Genomic DNA, 18193 nt, shown 5'->3' on the forward strand with positions numbered 1-18193 from the left:
CAGCCAGTGTGGGGACAATGCAGAGTTCGATGGACCAGTGGTGTGACACAGCCCAAGGCAGGTTCTGGTGTTTCTAGGAGATCAGTTCTATCTGCAGCCCTCAGACTACCCTGTGCTCAAAGCAATTTTAAGAGTTTTGTCTTTTAAATCATGCCCTGCCCTCCATCACTCATAGCAAATGCATCTCCAGCAGTGTATCTAAAACAGAGTCGATCCTAAGGATGAACGTTTCTTATGGGAAACGTCTGTGCCCTGCTCAGTGAGGGGCATTGTAAGGGACCACCCGCTTACACAGAAGTGTGCCAGCTAGACGCTGCTGCTCTCAGCTTCCCGAGGACCCAATCCTTGCCTTCTGCACACCGCACCCACCCAACCCCAATGGAGCAGGACAGAAAAGCACCTCCCCATTTCCTCCCTCCCAGGCTTCTGGCCGTACTTACATGTGGAGAGATTTTTGTGCCTTCACCACCTCTTCTTTTGAACTGTAGCGGACCAATGCATTGCCGTGGGGCAGGTTCAGGTGGAATGTGATCAGCGGCCCGTGCTGCATGCACAGTGTCCGCAGGGTGGAGCCATCAATCTGGATAGGGCGGGGGGGGGGAGGCACACACAATCACTCACTGTCTCTACCTGCCTGAGACCTCAGGGCAAGGGGAACAGGGCCCAAACCTCCCTGCAGGCTCCTGGCACAAGGCCAAGCTGTGCCCTCACTCACCTGAGGTGTGAGGTTCTTCAGGACAAGACAGTTGGTTATTCTCCCTGAGCTGCTCTCACCCCAGCTTGAACCTGCCAGAAGCAAGAGAAAAATGGCACTGCCGTCGTGGAAAAAGGTGCCTGCAGGTCCCACATGGGAAAGCCAGGTTTTTTTAAAAGGTCCTCTGCCCCACCCGGTAAAGGGCCAGATTTCATCCCATAGCGAATGAGGCCGAAGGCTTCTATTTCGTGTGTGGGAATCAAACCAGCCACTTTAGAGCAACAGTGACTTTGCAACAGAAAGGTAACTGTGGTACAGAGCTTATTGACCATGGCCTCAGGCTGCCATGTTCCCAGCCACCAGTCAGTTCAGAAGGCTGGCTCTGGAGATGCTGCAAGAAGCAAGGAGATTTGAGAGAGGACAGAGTGCAGAGTGCAGGGAGGGTCTGAACTTCAGGCCCTGTTTCAGCTCCTGATTGATGGCCCATGATCCTAATTTCCAGGGCCCCCCTCGCCACCATCTTGGGTTGCCCTTCTGGCAGGCAATGCTACCAGCTGTGACAAGGCAGCTCTCCCGCAGCCTCAAGAACCGAAAGCAAGGAAAGGTGTTCTTTCTCCTTCCGCAGACCCCACCCTCCTCTCTTTCTCACTCCTGTAGGCAAAAAGCCAGCCTGGCCAAAGGCAACCCAGACCCTCACCAGGGGTATATCTGGCATCGGAATTGCTCCAGCTGCCCCCGAGCCGCGCAGAGTTCTCCCACGAGGACAGAGGCAGCTTCTGCCCGGTCAGTCCTGGCGGTGGGCGCGAGGGAGCGGTGATGCTCTTGGGTGGCAAAGGAACCTTCCACAGCTCGTGAGCCAGAGAGGTGTTGTTAATGGAAGCAGGAGACCACGTCGATTTGGAGTCACTGTTTCTGGCTGGGAGGAAAGGAAACCAGAGGCATGTGAAAAAAATAAGAATGGAAAAGGAGAGCTGTTCCTGGTGCCCCTCCCCAATCTTCCCTGTGGGCTGATCCGGCCAACACACGACTCTGGGCAGATAAGGGCTGGGTGGAGAAGCAGGAGTTCATGGCGGCATCTGAGAGGAGGAGGCAGACATAGCCTGTGCACCGGGGTGTGTGTGACGCACCCGACCTCACCTGAAGAAGAAGTGCTTTGTGCTGTACTGCTGAGGGAAACATTGTAGTTGGAGGCACGAATGGATGACCAGGCACTAGTTGAAGGCAGCGTGGTGTTCAGAGATGAGGATGACCCTATCAGGAAAAAGTCAACAGCTCATCACTCCCCTGGAGGAGCCCTGGAGGACACCAGCAGCAAGGGAGAGACAGGCACCCTTGTTTCTTCACATGCGCCGCAGCCACTGAAATGCAGGTTCCAGGGCTGAACCCTGCTGCAAACTGGAACGCAGAGCCCAGCGAGGTGGGTGCAGCTCTGGTCACCCAGGCACAGCTCAGTTCTCTCCTGCCCACAGGAACCCTTCTTCCCCCAGCACTGCTCAGACCAACAGACCTCAACTCAGGGATCAAGCCATGGCTGGATGCAAGTTACTCAAGGGGGGGGGGACACCCTAAGGCGATGGCGTTCCAGCCCTCTTCTCCCACTCTTGCCAAGATGCACACTGGCTAATGAGTTCCACCAGGGCTGCAGTTTTGCAGAAGCAGCATGCAAGGCTTGCTTCACCCAACTGCAGGAGAATGGAGGACGTGCAAAATCCAAGTGGACCCGATTGCCTCACACCTGGGCTTTCCAGAATGTCTCCATGGTGGAGAGCACCAAGAATCTTTGAGAGGGGCTGGGGGAACCCTTCTTGCTCAGGTCAGGTCAAGTGAGACCTGGCCAGCTCCTTGTGCTGGGTATGGAGAAGGACTCAGCAAAGGTCTCAAGAGCTGCAGGATTTCCTTCCTCTAGAGACTTGCCAAAGACCAAGCCACTTAAATCAGGCATGTTAACAAAAAGCTCAGAAAAATACAAACTGGCACAACCTTTGGACCACTGAAGGGGCTCTTTTTGTGCAGAATTCTCAAGTGACCAGCCTCTGCTCCCAGATACATACCGCTGTTCCTGTCCCTGAGGTGGTCGGCCTCCCGCACAGTGTTAATCGACAGATTGTTTGTGACGCTGCCGGGAGTGATGTACGGGTCAGTTTCAGGGTCGATGTTTGGATAACCTTTCCACGGCTCACCAGGACGAAATTCTAGCATTTTGAAAAAAGTATCAGGAGAACTATTGGGCCCAATTCAGCCTCCGAGTGAATGCTGAAGGCCAGTGGGGCAAGGCTGTTATTTCAGACTGCAGGGGAAGGGCAGGGATGGGGGACCCACTTCAACTCACAACGGGACTGATCCTTCTCCGATAATTCTCAGAAAAAGATTTGGGCTTTCCCCCGAGTTCTTTCAAAGTTTGGAGAGAAATGCGTCCTCTTAGGAGCACCTTTGTAGTCTCCTTCACAGCTGCAAGATCACATGCATCTCCTTCTCCTCCCCATCACAGACTTAACTTGTGGAACTTCCTAGCACAAAACTATTATTTCCAGCTGCCTCTCAGGTCCATAATTTATTGTCACGGCCAGAGAAGGCACGTAGGTGATCTCCTCTACCCTTCCCTAAAGACTTCTCAAGTCCCCCTTCAACCAGTTGCTTCCACCATCTTCCCCCGCCCAAGAAGGGAAGAACTTGGTTTCCTGTGCCCCAGGCCCCAAATCTTGGAGGAACAGACTGGTGCAAGTCACCCACCTGGTGGCCAATTGACACTGCTAGAACCGTTAGGCGATTTGGCACGTGGCCAGCCGTCCCCAATCGATCCAGGAGGGCTGGCTGGTGAGTTACTGCTGTTCATGAAGTCGTAGGGAACAAAGGGAGTTTCCTCCAACCTAAAGCCACTTGAAATAGCACCTGGAAGAGAGGAGACTGCTGATCAGTTTGGCCACTGAGCTGCCAACAGCAACCACAAGATTAACCCCTTCCTTTACACCCACAGTTCAGAACATCATTCTGAGTTAAGTCAAAAGTAGTCCTCCAGTCCCTGCCAAGGTGTAGCATGTCACATCCCCACTTGCACTCAGGTGTCATCCTGGTCCAGGGTAAGGTCTTCATTCTCCTCTAAATTAGCTATGGCTGGCAGCCAAGGCGAATGAGATGTGCTTGCATGGGCAGAAACTGGCAGGCAACTGCTTCAAATTCCCAAGACCATCGGCTTTCTTTGGCAAACAAAAAAATACACCCCAGTGTGACTGTGGTATTATGCTTCAAACCATGCAAGGGCCTCTCTGAGAAAATAACTATGCAAGGAGCCACCCAGAGTGGCTGGGGAAATAATAATAATAATAATAATAATAATAATAATAATAATAATATACCCCACCCATCTGGCTGGGTTTCCCCAGCCACTCGGGGCGGCTTCCAACAGGATATTAAAAACACAGTAAAAAATAAAACATTAAAAACTTCCCTAAACAGGACTGCCTTCAGACGTCTTCTAAAATTTTACCCCTGTGCAGCCCCCGGTCCATTTCCCCTGCCTACTCACAGCCCACTCTTCTCTCCTCTTGCCACTCTCATCACATTTTGCATAAACCTCAAAGGATTTTTGGGGAAAAAAAGTTTTGAGCGCCAAATCAACTCTTAAATTTAGAAAAAGAAGCATCCAAAATATGCAGCCTTTCAGGTATTGTACCGATTTGCATCCTTTAGTCCAGGCTTCCTTAAACTTGGCCCTCCAGATGTTTTGAGACTACAATTCCTATCATCCCTGACCAGTGGTCCTGCTAGCTAGGGATCATGGGAGTTGTAGGCCAAAAACATCTGGAGGGCCGAGGTTGAGGATGCCTACTTTAGTCAGAATAAAAGGTGTATGGTATGAAAGCTTTATTGCCACCTTTCACAATGAACACCCACAAATTACACCTCTTCTCTCTGCAGCACCCATCTTCAGGAGGTCCTCTTTGCACCTGGAAGACAGTGTTTGGGGCCCTCTTTGCTCCCCCTCCCTTGCATTCCACTCACCGTTTTTGCTGGCATTTTGATCCAACGATGTGTTAGCAGAAATACTGTCCACAGTCATCCATTTTCTCAGCCGGGACTGTGGCTCCTTAATACTGCCCAAGTCCATATTTACATTCAAGTTTGAGTTCAATCCTGCAGTGAAGAAATTGGGTTACACTCCCTGGACTCCAGTTCAGCTAAGCATAGCAGTCTGAATAAAACAGGCCTCCTGCTAACTTCACTGTCAAGAGGCAGAGTTTATTATTATCATCACAGACCAGTTCTGGGTCACTTACAATATCAGGAAAATCATAAAACACAACAGGAATACATTGAAGTGCAATTGGGTATGACAGAGACAATTCAGATATAGCGGCAGTTTAAAAAGTATATTAAATCTTGATCACTAAAATATAACTTAAAATTATCATTTAAAACCTTAATCACTTTGGTAGTACAACTTGTTCCCTAAGTTTTACGGCAGCGTCAAGAGGCAGGATTCACTATGAATACCAGCTGCTTCTGTACTCAGGTCCCAAAAGAGGCATTGTGATTTTTTGAGCTGGGAGACTGTCCCTCAGCAAAACAGAAGCAGCAGCTCTTAAACAGCAAGACGGGACACTTTTCAGAAGGCTCTAGTAATTAAGCCTCAAACTGAAGAGTGGAATTCAAATTGAATCTTGGGAGGAAACAATTTTATTTATTCAATTTATAACATTTATCAATAAGAAGGAATTAACAATAAATTTTAGACTTTCAAACACGTTAAAATAGCCATAGGCTAAATACAGATTAAAGCTCACATCAACATTCTAAACCTTGGGGTAGGCTTATCTAAATAAAAATGTTTCTAGCAGGCGCTGGCCTGATGTCAATAGGCAGGGAGTTCCACAGTGTAGGTGCTGCCACACTAAAATATTGAATTCTGCCGATCAAAGCAGCTGATTCAATGGAATTGAATGGAAAACCTGTTAAATTATACATTCACTTGCAACTGGGAATCCTGTTTCCGTTGAGGAACCTAAAGGGGGACCTCCATTGAGGATTTCCATTGAGGATTGAGAATTATGTCTTTAACCTGGTGAAGTCAGGCACCAAAAGAAAGCTAGGTAACCGACTAGCAGGATTGTTAATGCTGGCTGCAGAATCAGAGACAAGAGGCTTAGCCAAGCAGCCACTGGCTCTCTTTTGAGAGAGGCTAAGACCAAGCACTGACCCAGCTCACAGCCTTGGTCACCTGATGCAGATTAGCCATAAGACGAGGTGGAGAGGACACTCACCTATGGGAAAGTTGCTGAATGCATTGATTTGTGACGGCCCTTTCTGCAGCTCTGGGTTGGCGTGGGGCACAACGTTCTCCACAAAAGACTTCATGGCAGAATGATGGAGCTGCTGTTGGGATGGAAGCAGCTGCTGTTGCTGCTGCTGCTGCTTCATGAGTAGGTTTGGATCCAGCTGACAAGACTGTTGCATCATCTGTTGCTGCATATTGAGAGCGCGACTCTTCAAGCAGAGAGAGGGGAAAAAATGGATTTGAGACAGGTGTCCTGTCTGAGGCCTGCACAACTAGGAAGTGGCTCCACTGTAGCTGTGAAACAGAAGCCACAGCATATATAGCAGGCGGCTATAGAATCATGGAACTGTAGAGCTTGAAGGGACTCTCAGGACCATCTAATCCAACTCCCTGCAATGCAAGAATCGAACCTGCAACCTTGGTGTTATCAGCACCTGAGCTGCTCAGTGTGTGCAGAAGGTCCCAGGTTCAATGCCCAGGTAGACCCCCCCCCCATTTGAAATCCTGGAAAGCCATTACTGCCAGTCAGTGTTGTACACAGTACTGAGCTGGATGGCCTGACTCTGTCTAAAACGGCATCCTAAACTTCTAATTCAGTCTAGTAGGTCATATGTTCTACAGACTTTCTGCCATTACAACCTTAAGCATCCAGCGAAAAAGGCCATAATAATCATTCTTGTAATAGTCAAACAGAGCAGCAGAGATAATTCAGAAAACACACACAACCAACATGACTTGAATCTGCAATATGGATGAAATCTTAAATAATGTTGTCTATGTATTGCTGGCAATGGATGTGAAAATAATTTTGTTATTTGCAAATAAAACCTATCTTCTTTTCAACCTGCAAAATAGTCACTGTTAACGTACAATATTTAAACAAAGCGAGTCCTTGATCTGGGCTGCAAAACATAGGTGGTGAACTTGCACTTGTTCTTTGAAATAAAGTGGTCTGATTAGAACAACCTTTAGAATAACTTTATCCAGCAGAGAGAGAAAAAAGAAACGCTCCTTTGACCATGCATGAAGGCAGCAGGAAGGAAAACAGGATAATCATAGAATCGTGGAGTTGGAAGGGATGATGTTGATAATAATAATAATAATAATAATAATAATAATAATAATAATAATAATTCATGATTTATACCCTGCCCATCTGGCTGGGTTTCCCCATCCACTCTGGGGTCCTCCTGCAGTGCAGGAATCTTTTGCCCAACATGCGGCTCGAACCTACAACCCCTGGGTTCTTCCAAGAAGTGAGCTAGTTCTTCCACAACAGATGATTCACCTATTTTGCCAAGGTGCGTTGCTAAGTGCACCCTAGCTTTTACAAGGGGCTGTCCACCGTTCCAGTGAAATATTCCAGTTCTCAGGCAAACAGCCCTGAACTGGCAACAAGAGATTTGTGAAGAAGGGGATAATGTATGGGTCAGCGGAGAAAGACCCAATTCAACCTGATCTTTCCCGATCAATTCAGGTCAATAGAAGGCAGAACCAATATTAAAAATGAAAGAGAAAACAAAAAGGTTCCCCAAACCCTACCTGCTGCTGCTGCTGCTGCTGCTCCTGGCGGCCGCCACCCCCAGCAGAGGACATGTTTCTCTGGCTCGGCACTTTCCTCTGCTGGGCCAGCAATCGCTGCAAAAAGTCAGGAAGAAGTCAGGGCAGAGTCAGGGAGGATGAGCACTTTCTAAGCAAAGTTGGGGGAGGAAGTGTATCACTTACTTGTAACTGGGAGATCTGGGAAAGCTGGTTGAGCTGGGAGAGTTGGTTCAACATGGCTACCTGTTGCGGGCCGAAGAGTGGATTCAGGCCCCCGTTGTTTGGTGCATACTTCAGCAAGGATACTGGAACCTACAAAGCGGGGGAAAGCATGACAATGACATGAAGGTTGGAAGTTGGCTAGGATAGAGGGAGGGAGACACGCACACAACCAACACCTTCTCACCATAAGCAGGAAGAGCTGCCCCAGCAGATACTGGCAGCCTTGCTTGGCTTGGAGGCCCTTTACTTAGCTCTTTAAAAACTTGGGGGTGGGGAGTCCCGTAATGGGATGTGGAAGGGAGAAGAGGAGAGGTGGGAGGTGGAGAATGTGACTTGTGTTTGCTTGTACCAGGGCAGGTGCTATTGGGACCAAGCCTGGCAGCCATCATTTTTGAAGAGAGGGATGTCTTTACAAAACTAGCACACCCATCCAACCAACATCAAGCCAGGCCTTCTCTTTCACAAGCCTCACCTGAGGGGAGAGCAATGGAGGAGGCACTTGAGCACGTGGATTAGGCTGAGATGAGTTAAGAGGCTGTGCTGGAGACGGCTGCATACTCCGGGGCTGTGCTGCTAGATTTCCAAACATACTGGGGTTGCCATTCTGCAGAGAGAATGTAAAAAGAGGGCTGAGCAGCTGTTCCCACCCTCTCCCAAGACAGGAGCAGGAGTACATAACCATAAAGTGGCAGCTTAGGTCAGGAGTGACAGAAAGTATGGTCTGCCGGCTACTGAAGCTGCTTCTTGCATTGCCCTTAAGCGTTGCATTCAGCACATGTAGGGAAACGGACAACTGTTCAGCCTAGTGCTGTTTTGGTAGGAAGGCGGCATTTCTAAGAAGGTGAGCTTGGAGCTGAGATGTACGTTGAGGCAAACAAGCATCACCCTGAAACCAGAGAGTAAGACCAAGTTTCCATCTCCCTCTGAATTCTACAGAGCTACTTTGTGGGCTTCCTCCCACTGGGGCATCTGCTTGGCCACTGTGAGGCTCCAACTGCTGCAGAGCTCTTTTGACATTCTTATACCCTTGACTCTTAGTAGACCCTGAAACTCTTTTGCCTGGAAGCAAAAAAGAATGCCTGCATCCCAGCACTCCTGCAAGGAGCTGAGGGAAGCATGCCTAGTGCAGTGCTTTTTTTCTCCCTGAAAAAAAATGTTTAGGGACTACTCTCATTTTCCTACTCATATTGAAATACTGCCAATCTTAGATTCACAAAATGTTTAAGGGTACATGTACCACTGCGTCCCCCCAGAAAAAAAGCACTGCCTAGGTGTGTGGGCACATACACACTGTCCTTACGATGGAAGTGGGATGTAGGTTCAAGTGAAGGGATTGGGATTTGCCTAAGCCAGTTAGTGATCTTTCAAAGCTCAGGGGAAATTTGAATCAGGCTCTTCCATGTCTTAAGACCAGTTTTTCCCAAACTTGGGTCTCCAGTTGTTTTTTTGGACCACAAATCCCATCATTCCTAGCTGGCAAGACCAGTGGTCAGAGATGATGGGAATTGTAGTTTGAAAACAGCTGGAGACCTGAGTTTAGGAAACAATGTCTTAAACCTATAGTTCAAGCTACAGCACCACAATGGAACTCCAGTCAGTATGATAAATCTATCTGCCACAGGAGACACTGGGAACCCACCAGGTCCTTCACCAGTAACAGGATCCTTGGTTAATGAGGGGGATGCCCTGAGGGAAGAAGGGAGCCTCCAAGACATACTGCAGTGGCACAACTCCTTCTCTTCTCACCCAACCACCCTTTCTGGACTAAAGTGAACATGCCAACAACAACCAGAACACAAAAGCTAAGCCTGTGCTTGCAAAAATAGGCAAACACAGCCCACAGATGGGGCTGTAAACACAAGCCCTGTCTACCCAAGGGTCTGGTTCCTGCACTGTGCGGAGTTGCGACTAGGTGACCCTTGGGGTACCTATGAATCTATGATTCAGTGCTGCCTTCAGTTCTCCATATGCTATTGCAAATACGCGGACAGCGGTCGGAGGGTTGAGAAGTTAAAAAGAAACTATGAATGAGAAGCAGAGGAGAGTAACAGGCACATATAAAGAGGAGATGGTGTAATGAGGCAAATGAAAAGGAAGGAAGGTGCTCTCCGACAGTGGCTGTTTTTACAATGACTGAACCCTGGGGGAGGGAAGCCAGCAAGCACAACAGCAGCCACCACACACTTTGTATGGCACCAAGGACGGATCTGGGAAACCTGATCTAGAGGATGACAGAAGATTCTCCTGCCTGAAAGATATTTGATCTGGAGAGGCTACAATAAATATGCATCTAGAGCAGTGTTTCCCAAGGTGTGGTACATGAAAGGGTTTCTAAGGGTACACAAAAGAATTTTCTCTAGTCGAGATAAAATATTATTATGAAAAATACCCACAAATGAACTTTGCCCCAGAAGGGGTTTGCCGGTAAGACTAAACCTGCAGAAAGGGGCACATGATTATTCTAAGTTTGGGAAACACTGATCTAGAGGGTTGCAGGTTTTATAAAACCATGTGTGCACTAACTGGAAGAGGACCAAAAGGTTTAAGCTGCCATTCATCTTTTCTAAATGTCTGTAAATCAAGGGGGATGAGACAGCATGCTAAAATCTGAGGAAGTACCCAATGGCTTTGTTGAAACATCATGTAAAGAGGATGCTCACAGCCTTACCTGTCTAACAGAATTCAAGTTTTGCATACCCAGCCCTGTTAGGGAGCCAAGGGCCTGGTTAGGTAGTGCACTGTTTGAAGGGGGAAACTTCACGTTCTGATTGGACATAAACTGCATGTTCTGGGAATCGTCTGCTACAACAAGGCCATCCTGGTTGGGCAGACAAGTTGAAGGAGCAAGGGTTGGACAGCAAGCCAAGCAGCAGGACGGATAGACGGACAGGAAGAGGCAGACAAGTCCAGCATCAACGGGGTGGGGAGAAAAAGTCAGAAAACAGGAGAGAGGAGGTTAGTGCCACTGCAGTCCAGAGCCAGATGGTTCTCTAAGCAGATGGCAGATACTCTGTTATTTTATATACTGTTCGATTTGTAAGAAAACCTCTAAGCAGTTTACCAAAAAAAAATTAAAAAATAAAATTGATAAAATAATAGTGGGTTGTATTCAGCATAGCATGAAGTCAGGGTCCCATCAGTGAAAGGATGGCTGCTAGTGCAATGGAACACCACCCCCCCAATCTATTGTAGGGCTTTCCCCATCCCTCCCAAGCCCATTTGGCAGACACAGAGCAGGGGGAGTCCTGTTGCGCTAGCAGCAATCCTGAGCCAAAAGGATGAGTTTGTGGAATATCTAATAATAATATTTATGAGTCACATTGTTGGAGGAAGGTGAACTCAAAGCGGTTCACTAAACCAAACATTAAGCACAACAGAAGTAAAAATGCTTTCCTGAGATGCCCACCCTGATTGAGAAAAGGGGAGTGCAGACTCCTCTCTTAAGGGCCTATGACTCATAGCAAAAGCAACAGCATTAGATGCTCCTGGTGGAGGATGCTGGGCTTTCATTTTATGCACTGAACTTAGTCCCCCAACCCTGCAAACTATTTTCAGTGAAAACACATCAGCGTCCCTCAGAATCTTCCCCTGCTCTGGGTTCTAGAGGCACCAGAGTCAGTCTCCCACTCACTCATTTGGAGATGGGCAGCCTAGAATTAAAATTAAAGGTTAAGCAGAAGCACACTACAGCTGCAATCTGAATCCTATTTATCTGGGAGGAAGCCCCACTGAATTAAGAATACTTACTTTGGAGTAGACATAGTGAGGAGCGCAATGCAACTCTTCAGTAACACAGCAATTTATTTATTTTTTAGTACAGGAGCAATCATTTTATTGAGTACAGCAGCAATTGTTTTTTTACTGTCCCTTGGGAGGAGACAGGCTCTCTCACCTTATCAAAGTAAGGATTTCGATCCACGGAAGACTCTTTGGAAATCTGAGGACGGGCGCCAGGGCCTTTTCCTATCACCCGGCTGTACTCTCCAGCATTCAGGCTGTGCTTGTCCATCTCCATCCGTTTGTCAGGCAAGATCCCTAAGGGGAGATGGGAAAGCATCCTCACACAGCTGCTCTGAACAGTGGATCTCAACAGAAAAGACTAACACTGCCTCTTGCTTAAACTCCACGGGCACAAAAAGTTCTCCTAAAGCAGGCATGTCCAAAGTCCTGCCTGCCGGTTGATTTATCCGGCCCCCGAGGCAATATATGACCTGGTGTAAAATCCTTAAAAAAGCTCACCAACTTCAATCCTTAAACAATCCTTAAAAAAAGCTCAACAACTGTGGCTGGCCCTCGCACATGTTCACTTCATCAAATCTGGCCCTCTTTGAAAAAAGTTTGGGTGCCCCTGTCCTAAAGCAACCTTCCCCAACCTGACACCCTTCAGCTGTTTCGGACTGCAACTCCCATCAGCCCCAGCCAGGATGAAAATAGCAGTCCAAACTGTGCACAGCAAATTCCTGCGAAGACAACGCAGGTGAAACGGAGTCTTTTTTGACAACAATACTCTCAATTTCATTTGCTTTAGGGCGCAAGTGATAACTGGGATTGCTGATTTTTTAACAAGGCCTGAGCCAATTGGGCTAGAAATGCACACCATTTTTAAAAGACCACAAATAAACAGGAACCTAGGAAGTTGTCTTTACGAGACAGATCACTGGCCCGTCTAAATGGACTGGTAGAGGCTAGTCCTTCCCAGTCCTACCAGAAGATGCTGCCATTGGGAATTGAACCTGGAGCCTTCTGCATGCCAAGCCAGCACTCTATCACTGAGATACTCTGCACCCCCTTCTATCTTGTGTCACCTTTCATTCATCCCACCACAACCCCATGCCTGCACTTACCTCCAGATACATCCATCTTATTGCTCTGCATCATTTCTTCTGGTGACTCTCTCTAAAGGAATAACCAAGAGGAGCTTAATTACAGTCTGCCTCTGCTTACTGGTATACTCCAAGCTACCCCTTCTGCTTTTCATGAGGGAGGGAAGGCAGGAAGGCAGGCAGAAGATTACAGAGTGCATCTTAGCAAAAAGTGAAAAAAGCAGGCACTATGAAGCAGGGCTGGAAAAAGAATGAATTGCCATGGGATGAGTCCTTGCCCTGCCACACACGCCCCACTTCAGGACTTACATGGAAGCCGAGATTCACAAACTGTTTCACAAATGGATTGATCCACGTTTCGTCTTGCTTGTTTCCATTTTTCATTGTTCCCTACAAGTAACCATAAACAGCATGGAAACTCCATTATTAGATATATGGCTACTGATCAACACCTACATAGGACTTTAATGGGGCACAGGCTTCAGGTAGTTTAAGAGGCAGAGGGAGCTTTTCTCTGTCTTGCTCTGCAGCTAAACTCGGTTACCTTAGAAGGCATCTTTTTAGGGTATGGTGGCCAGTGTAGAGAGGCGTTCGCATCTTGGGCAGAGTTGCTGTTCCACATCCCAATCTCAACGTCGTCCTCTTCCTCCCAGTTCGACTGATGGCTTCCTGGCAAAGGCATGTCGCCCCCACACCAGCCATCTGGAACTTGCATAGACTTAGGTCCTGATTGTGATAAAATAAATAAATCACTTTTTACTCATCAGATACAACACGTCCCCCTGCCCTCACTATAGCCACTACGCAGCACTATCACCTGGGGAGCTGTTATTCACATTTTACAAAGAACAAGAGTCAAGCTAACAGCAGCCAGTGACGAAGGAGAGATCTGAATGCAGATCTCCCAGACCCAAGTCATAGGGCCTCCCTTCTTAATTCAGCTCTCCAAACAAACACACCCTTGGTTCCCTGCACCCCCCAGACCTTGACAGCTGGCAACTTCCCTAGTGCAGTTCCCCACTTCCAGCCCACCTAGAAAAGCACGTACCAGGTTTATGAGGAGCCTGCTGCCCAGCAGATGTGTTCCCCCAGCTACCGGCACTCATAGCATCACCGACTGATTCTCCCCAGCTCGTACCAGCATCAACAGGCTTGCCCCAAGCTGATGTGCCATTGTCTACAGTAACAGGAGCAGGAAGAGGCTCTCCCCAACCTTTCAAAAAGAGGTTCACATTTATTAGCTGGTCCCAAAGCCAGGCAACACATGGCTAGGCTAACTTTTGGATTGTTTAAGGAAAATTTAGTGACGTTTTTAGTAACAATTTCAGTTCCATTGTGAGGAAAGCTGTTCTATAACCAAATGGAAAGCTCACATTATCCTACCACCAACGCAAAGTGATCTTCAAAGAAGATGATCTAATAATAATAATAATATTTATATTTATAACCTGCCCATCTGACTGGGTTGCCCCATTTGCTGTGTTAATGATTAATGTCTGTTGATCAACGAGCAAGAAAAATGCTATGTGTGGCACTTGTTCACCCCCCCCAAAATATTCACAGAAAAGGATATAAATTCTTATTTTGCTCCTTGCAATTAAAACAAAATATAAGTAGGAATTGACTAGAAGACAGCTGAAGGGTGGTGGTGGTGGTGGTATCTTTGTATTGTTTGAAAGGCAAGACACCAAAATCAGTCAACCTTCTGCAAATCTCCCAGGACCTTTCAACAACCGTGAGTTTTCATTGATTTGACAAGGCTAAGATGTACCACTGAATGATTTTCTGGCTACTTCTCTACACAATTTTATAAACCATGGTTTGCACCCAACTTTACACCATAGCTTAAAAACAAACAATGGTTAAACACAAATGAGCAGCATGCTTGTGCAATGCAGCTAATATAGTGCTTGCTCTGCTTCTGCCCTGCTCCTGTTTCTCCACCAGGAAATGAGCCGGAGCCTGACTTGTGATACCTGAACATGGGAAGATGGTTTGTTTCTCTCCAGACAAACCACACCTGGAAGCCACGGTATATTCTGGACTTCCCGCTAGCTTTTTGGAGCGAAACAAACAACAATGCTTTTCAAGAGACACTCCAGTAGCCTTCCTCCCCCCGCAAGTAGCGCCTGAGGGTTGTCTCAGTCAGGCAGATCATGGAAAATGGAGACTTACCAGAGCTGCTGCCACTGCCGCCACCAGTATCCATGCTGCTCATGGCGCTTGAAGAAAGCCCTTGCTGCAGTCCCTGTGCCTGCTGGTCTGAACAGCCGCTGCCACTGTTCAGAGTGTTCTTGTTCCACATGTTCACATTCTTGTAGTTGTACTTGCTCGGGTCGCCCCAAGCGGAAGTTCCATCGTCAATCTCCATTTTGCGGCGAATGGACTCAGGGGATGGCTCCTCCCACCCGGTGGGCTCCTCTTCCTTGGCTGCGGACGGCATTGGTCCTCCCAGCCATCCTGCGGCCGGCGGCTTGCTTGCCGCAGACGGTGCCCCCCAGCAGCCCACCTCTTGTTGCTTGCTCCAGTCTGGGGAAGGAGGGCGCTTGGAGGGTGCCTCTCCCCCCCAGCTCTGGGAGCGGCTTGGCTTAGGAGATTCTCCCCACCCCTGGCTTTGGCTTGGCTTGGCAGACTCGTCCCATCCTGTGCAGCTCGTTGGCTTGGCGTTGTTGTTGCCGCCGCCACCCCCCCAGTGTGCAGCGCTGGACTTGCCCAGCTCTTTCCAGCCAGAGGTCGACTTGTCGCTGTCGCTGCTGCCGGAACTGGATTTCTTCACCTCGCCCCAATGATTGCTTCTCAGGTTCTCCCCCCAGCCGTCGACAGCTGGGGCTGCCCACCCGGGGCTTGCCTTCTGCCCATCTCCCCACCCCTGCTTGAGCTTGTCTGGGTCGCTCCACTGCGATGATGAGCACCTGTCCTCTTTGCCGCTCCCCCATGATTGATTGCCCTTGGCCTGTGCAGTAGAAGCAGAGCCCTCTTCCCACCCCCCCTGGGTGCTGGAGACTTTGGAGTCCCCCCACCTTGTAGCAGACTTTGGATCGCCCCAACCCTGGCTGGATGGAGCGTTGTTGCCATGTAAGCTGGACCTCTCTGTGAGGCCCCCTGAGCCGCAGGCTTGGGCCATACAGCCCCCCCAGGCCTCTGTCCCATTGTCAGTCTTCTTCTCCCCTCTTGAAGAAACCTCTGTGTCCCAGGCAGTGTTTTGTTTGATCGGAGTCTGTCCCCAACCGGAATTGGAAAGGACCCGGGGGTCCAGATCTGTCCTGTTCACTATGCTCTGGAGCAACGCGTGCTGGTCAGCTTTCCTCCTTTCGCGGTTCGCCCCTTCCGTGGCGGATCTTTCCTCGGGGCTCTCGGTACTGCCGTCGCTATCCCCAATACTGCTTTTCGTCCACCCGCCGTTCTGCTCCACATTCTGAATTGCTGCAAAACTCTGGATGTCGACTGCGGCACTCTCCTCCTCAGAAGATTTCCGCATGTTTGTAAACTTCTTACTGTTCCCGCTGCCGCCCTTGGAGGCGTGAGGGTTGCTTGGAAGTTTGTTCCACTCTCCGTCAGCTAAGGTGGTGCTTTGGGCAGGACCCCTCCGGCCGCCGCTGCCTCCTCCTCCTCCTCCTCCAGAGCCCATTCCAATCCCACTCCCCCACACCACATTCTGGGTGCTGGCCCCCCCGCCTGCCGCCTCCCACGCCCCTGCTCCTTTCTCCCCATTGATTTCAAAGTTAGTGCTGCTGGTCCCGCTGAGCCCAGGCTGCATTAGGTTTGCATTCACAGTGTCGCTATTGGCTTGGCTGTTTGAACAGGTGTCTCCGGAGTAAGCGGGGCTGTAGGTGCCCCACAGAGTACTGGGAGTTCCACCATTTTTTGCTTCACCATTGCTCAGGTGAGAAACGGAAGTGCTGCTTATTACTGGAGAGGAGGCCTGGGGCTGAGGCCGACTGCTCTTGGCACTCACGCACCAGGCCCCAGGCCCTGTATTACTACTTGCCGGTTCAGTCACCTGCATCGAACCAGCAGGGTTTGGTAAACTAGAGGTCATAAAGTTAGTAGTGTTATTATTATTTGGTCCATTCACTTCGGGGTTAAGGCTCTGAGGCTGCCCACTCCACGAAGCCTTCCTTGTACCATTCGCTTGGGGATCACAGTTTTCCTGGAGGCTGGCCCAGGAGCCGCCAAGGCTGGACGAGTTCATACTCTGATTGTTCGCTATCTGACCTAAACCTGTGCTGCAGCTACCGCTTCCTCCGGGCCCTTTCAGGGCATGCCCATTGTTCTCCAAGACAGGCCAGGCACTGCGGTGGCCGTTGGAATTCAAAGTGCTGGGATTTAATCCTCCATTGGATGAGTTGAGCGCGCTCCAAGTGTTCATTCTATTGTTGCTACTTTCCGACATGCCATTAGGAGCATCGGCGGGCATCGGCGAGCAGGAGCTCACGAAGGAGCCGAGAGACACACCCCACGACCTGCCAACGCTCCCGTTGCCCACGTTATTGCTGTTGCTACTGTTGCCAAACTTGGCCTGAGGACAGTGGCCGCTGCCGCCGTTCCGCAGGCCATTCACTTCACTGCCCGGGCCCCTTGAAGCCATGGCGATGAGGTTCCTCTCTGACCCAGAACTCGAGGCAGAAGCAGAGTCAGTGTCCGTACATTCTGAAGCCAGCTCCACGTCACTGCCGGTGATTGAGGGCCATGCCTCCTTGTCTGAGCCGTCTACAATAACTTTATCCCAGTTTGTGCTGGAGTCACCACTGGAAGAGACTGTTCCCCACTGAGAGTTCTCATAATGGGATCCTAGTGTGCTGTGGTTCAGATCTAGGAGGAGGAGGAGGAGAAGACAAGACATCGTCATCATCAGCATTGGAAATGGTACAGCAAAAAAGAAACATTCAGTACAGTGAGCAAAGAAACAGAGGCAAGAAGACTCTCCAGAATTCTGGAAAACTAGGACCACAAGATGTTGCAAAAGTACATGGCTTAGGTACTTGCAATATTCTTAGCAAAAGGGCAGGCACAGGTATGTCCATATATTCCACAAGTGAAATGAGCCCCGATACCTAAAATGACTTGCCTCTCCCCCTTCTCCACTCATTAAGATCTATAGAAGAGGTGTCTCACCACATCCCACTGGTAGCTGAAGTGCAGCTAGTGGAATGGTGGAACAGTGCCTTGGCTATGGAGCTCATCTTGGCCCCTCCCTCTTGTTAAGAACTCTGGCCAAGCTCTGGAGCTCTCTTGCTTAGACTTTTATGGCCTTCTCTGGTCTGCTGTGGTCTCGCAATGGTCAACTCATCCCTGTTCAGGGCTCCAGATTCATTCACCTTCTCTGGTCACTCTGATCAACTGACAAGTGCCCACAACAGCTTGCTGTCTGTGCAGACTTCTTAACATCCAGCCTCTTATCACTCTGAGAGTAAACTGCTGGCATATAGAAAACATGTGCCCCCATTATGCTCCTCTTCAAAATGTTAAGTCACACAATGGGTGCACCAACCTTCCTACTACATTGAGAACAGTCCTATATTCTTAAGTGGAGAAACTCTCTAGCGCTCCTCTGGTCACAAGTGTGAAGGAAGAACTGATGTCAGCAAGTGTATTATTCCTCCTGCCCGCTCCACTCCCCCCAAGTGTGGAAAGGCAGGT

General features: G+C 49.1%; 1 protein-coding gene across 2 annotated transcripts in view; it reads right to left on the reverse strand.

Annotated features, from left to right (window-relative positions):
* TNRC6A (trinucleotide repeat containing adaptor 6A) overlaps nt 1–18193 on the reverse strand; it is a 38359-nt gene that overhangs the window by 2756 nt on the left and 17410 nt on the right. Inside the window, exons 6-23 of one of the 2 annotated variants that reach the window (XM_079952730.1) lie at nt 14729–17365; nt 13602–13766; nt 13098–13279; nt 12863–12943; nt 12575–12626; nt 11623–11765; nt 10399–10548; nt 8203–8334; nt 7692–7820; nt 7509–7604; nt 5953–6175; nt 4694–4825; nt 3425–3583; nt 2746–2886; nt 1832–1945; nt 1392–1610; nt 716–786; nt 441–580 (exon numbers count right to left, since the gene is read on the reverse strand). In XM_079952730.1, the coding sequence (XP_079808856.1) occupies nt 441–580; nt 716–786; nt 1392–1610; nt 1832–1945; nt 2746–2886; nt 3425–3583; nt 4694–4825; nt 5953–6175; nt 7509–7604; nt 7692–7820; nt 8203–8334; nt 10399–10548; nt 11623–11765; nt 12575–12626; nt 12863–12943; nt 13098–13279; nt 13602–13766; nt 14729–17365 (4966 nt within the window). The remainder of the gene's footprint in view (nt 1–440; nt 581–715; nt 787–1391; nt 1611–1831; nt 1946–2745; nt 2887–3424; nt 3584–4693; nt 4826–5952; nt 6176–7508; nt 7605–7691; nt 7821–8202; nt 8335–10398; nt 10549–11622; nt 11766–12574; nt 12627–12862; nt 12944–13097; nt 13280–13601; nt 13767–14728; nt 17366–18193) is intronic. The other variant, XM_079952731.1, reaches the window with a different exon arrangement.

Source organism: Podarcis cretensis, assembly GCF_951804945.1.
Source record: "Podarcis cretensis genome assembly, chromosome: 14".
Lineage (NCBI taxonomy): Eukaryota > Metazoa > Chordata > Lepidosauria > Squamata > Lacertidae > Podarcis > Podarcis cretensis.